This window comes from Ceratina calcarata, unplaced genomic scaffold (genome assembly GCF_001652005.2).
Source record: "Ceratina calcarata isolate Rehan_Ccalc_2016 unplaced genomic scaffold, ASM165200v1 scaffold3320, whole genome shotgun sequence".
NCBI lineage: Eukaryota > Metazoa > Arthropoda > Insecta > Hymenoptera > Apidae > Ceratina > Ceratina calcarata.
In genome coordinates this window covers 1-3371 of record NW_017155952.1, presented here as the reverse complement: position 1 = coordinate 3371, position 3371 = coordinate 1, and the positions used below count along the sequence as shown (strand labels likewise).

The following is a 3371-nucleotide window of genomic DNA, read 5'->3' as shown; positions in this document are numbered from 1 at the left end:
TCGAGACGAACTGGAAAGTAAAGCAGAATTATTTTCTAGGAGAACGTAACAGTGCACGTACGTACCGCGCAGAAATAGTTTAATGTGAGACCTGAGAGCAAACACGGGATTCTTACTATTAGTGGGACCTGAGGAGCCAAACCAATTAGTACAGACCTCTGCAGTCCTCGTGCTTGATTGTACCAGTCTGATTCGTACAGTCCGTTCATCACGTCCACACTCTGATTAACAAATGATTCATTTTTAGTTTCATTATTTACTGTAACTTCACATCGACTGTAGAAAAACTCACCATACTCATCAAGTATTCGCAGGGCAATGCGCACATAAACGTCTCTGTCAATCCGCTTATGACTTGCATGGCGAACTGCACTTTTATACTGTTCGGTAGATTCTAATCAGTAGTTCATAATATTAGTCAAAAACCCTGATATTTTATAATTAATAAATAAATTGTGCATTTGATTTGTCCATGGAAAAGTTAAATGTACAGAAAATTCAATAAAGAAATGTCAAAGTAATACAGTCACTATTTGTAAAGACTACCATTTGTCTCGACCATTGAGCTATACAGGGTGTCTCCTAACATGACGACCTCAAATAACTCGTAAGGTGTTCGTCGTACGAAAAAATGTTTCATACATAAGTTTCAGTGTTTGAGAGGGCCGCCATACTGGCGCACTTTATTTTTTTACTGGTGGAGGCGTTGAAGCTACGCTAAGGTCACAGCCAATTTTTTAAATGGATCGGTATATTTTTGCTTCCGTATCATGATAGAGAATCTTTAAACAAATTCAACGACCTATAACACAAGGATATTGAAGGTCATATAAAGCGGAAAAAGGTGATTGTATATTTTATATAGCTGTGCTGTATATTTTATATAGCTCAATGGTCTCGACTACCATTTCATTTCATAAATCGATATTAATAATGCGCAGTGTATTAATAATAATATTCAATTATGCTGACTCCGATAAGGCTGATAGCGCTAAAGGTGCTTGCAATAAAGCAGGCAGCTACCGTTAAAAAACAGTACGGTGTAACCCCTTTAATCACTTCTTGCGCAAACCTTTAAATATAACACTATCAATAATTTCAAGTTCTTTTGATATTCTTCCTATTGCAGAGTACATACTGTTTTGTATCGTGATACTGCGTCATGCACGTCACTAACGTAGCACCGTCCTTAACGTCCCGCATTTTTATCATTAAAATCTCAAAGCGTGCCGCGCTGAAGAATGTTAATAAAGCCGTCTGTATATTAAGATTTAAATTCGAGACGATCTGCAGGGCGGCGACGCATTGGTGTAGAAGAACGATCGTATGCAGGGGCTCGTGATCGATACGAAACGGATACACTGCGTTGCAGGGCATGGGGTCCGGTGTGGGAATGAATCCAACGATAAAAACAAGTGCCGACACGTAGACCCATACTCCCAACACCCCGTATAAAGCGCAATGGTTGTCGATGTACTTCTGGAGAACGCTCCTCTCGTACAGTTCCGCGTTCTCCAGGTAGTTTTTCACTTCCTCGAGCACACGCTACAGCGCAATGTGGCTGTCAGAAATTTTATCTGTTCTTAAGGTAACGAGTTAACCAGGAGTCGAATAGAACTATTTACTTTTATAAATATATCACTTATTCACCATTAGAATCCATTCAGTCTGAATATTTATTTAATGTTCGATTAATACAAGCGATCATGTATCTCGGAATGCACATTTAAAATTAGCCTAGTCTTTGAATCGATGTTATTTAATAAATTAAATTTGATCTCAACTTCAAAACCTACACGAAAAGTTCTTCGAAGCATTTACTCGAGTTTTTCGGTACAGAGTAAATGCTCTTGAGAATATTAATAGTTCCATTCAAGTCCTGCAGGTAAATCATACCTGAAATCGATCGTATTGATAAACACCGGAGACGGTGTTGGCAAGTAGCATAAAGAGAGCCGAGCTCATCTGTACTGCTCTGGTTACTTCCATCGGGGATTCCTTGTGTACGCGTATCGCGTTGAGCAGAGCGAGTAGAAGCGAGATCGCGTTCATTGTGAAGAATGTTCTTAGAGCTGTGTAACGGATCCTCTCGAACTTGGTCGCTGTCGGGGGAAGCGGCCACAAAGCAGTCACGATTACACTGTACTTCGTAAAGGAAATCGCCCTCTCTGGTGTTACGTTATCGAACATGACGGCGAACGTAGCGTTACGATAGCGGAACATTATGGGCTTAGTTTCATTGACTCGCCCTTTTGTAAGATCAGTCTCCGTTGAATAATACATTTCTTAACATGAGGAGTGCTTTAGGTAGAAAACAACTACTGCTGTTACTATGTAAAATGCAAGAGGTTGATGTGTAATTATTGCGAGCCATGGTGGACTGCACATATGGAGATAATTATACATGCAAATTAGCTATAATTGCTATTGAGAATGCTTTACTACTTTTTTCCACGTAATAGAAGGTATTGATTGGAACTAGACCGCAACCCGTTGATTGCTCTGATGGCCAGTACAACTTTACTCGTTCGATTGTGTATTTGCATCGTGTGCTACAAGGAAATGGATCTCGTATAAAACTGGAAGTATCGTTCGTGATAAGAGAATCGTACGAAACGAAATCCTGAGGAATGTGCATAAAATGTGATTCTTGTTAATATGTAGAGGAAAGCCGACGCGCGAAGAATTAATCGTGTTTAGAACCTCGGTTTTAAAATACAGCGTTCCACTCAACCGAGCCTAGTTCCCTTATGAACACAACTGCAGGTAATCATAATCGTAAGGACAGCTACAATCATAATCGCTAGACACACCTCCGTCGCGTATTTAAAATAACACTTTCTTCAAGTGTCATTTAAATTTTTTTAACATCGCATCTTTTTACAGCTCTGTACTTCTGTACACACTTTGTCAGCAATTCGATGTCCTTAACTCTGTGCGCTTCTTCTATTACAATCCTAAAGAGCCGCGCGGTGGTGAACAGAATCAACGCGGCTCAGGATATGTTCATCGTCATGTGTGAAGCGCACTGCAAAATGGCGAACCCTTGGTGAGCATAGATGATCCTGAAAGGTTCGTACTCGACGGGAAACGGATACTCGGCTTTAGTCGGGAAGGTATCGAGTGTGAAAAGTATCTTATCCGTCAAGTAGAGCCATAAACGTCGAATATTTATCCACGCACTGTTGCAAAGCTAGTTTCTAATGAATTCGCTTGGCGAAAATAAACCTTTAATTCATCGATTAGCATCTTTAGATAGATTTGGGATATTAGTGATTCATATGATTGAGTTGAGTAAATACTGTCACATCGAATTTATTAACCTACTTGTACAATTTTATGTATATGTATAATATTCACCTGCTAGTTTC

The 3371-nt window shown here is 39.7% G+C and overlaps 1 protein-coding gene across 1 annotated transcript; it reads right to left on the bottom strand.

The window, feature by feature from the left end:
* Positions 1-65: 65 nt before the first annotated feature.
* Positions 66-2198, bottom strand: LOC108624861 (uncharacterized; the record flags this gene model as incomplete). The annotated part of the gene is made up of 5 exons (XM_026813440.1): positions 1897-2198; positions 1139-1545; positions 973-1072; positions 293-394; positions 66-221 (listed from the first exon to the last, which is right to left on the bottom strand). Coding segments are annotated over exons 1-5 (1059 nt in total), but the record flags the coding sequence as incomplete, so codon positions are not given.
* Between the last annotated feature and the right edge of the window lie 1173 nt (positions 2199-3371).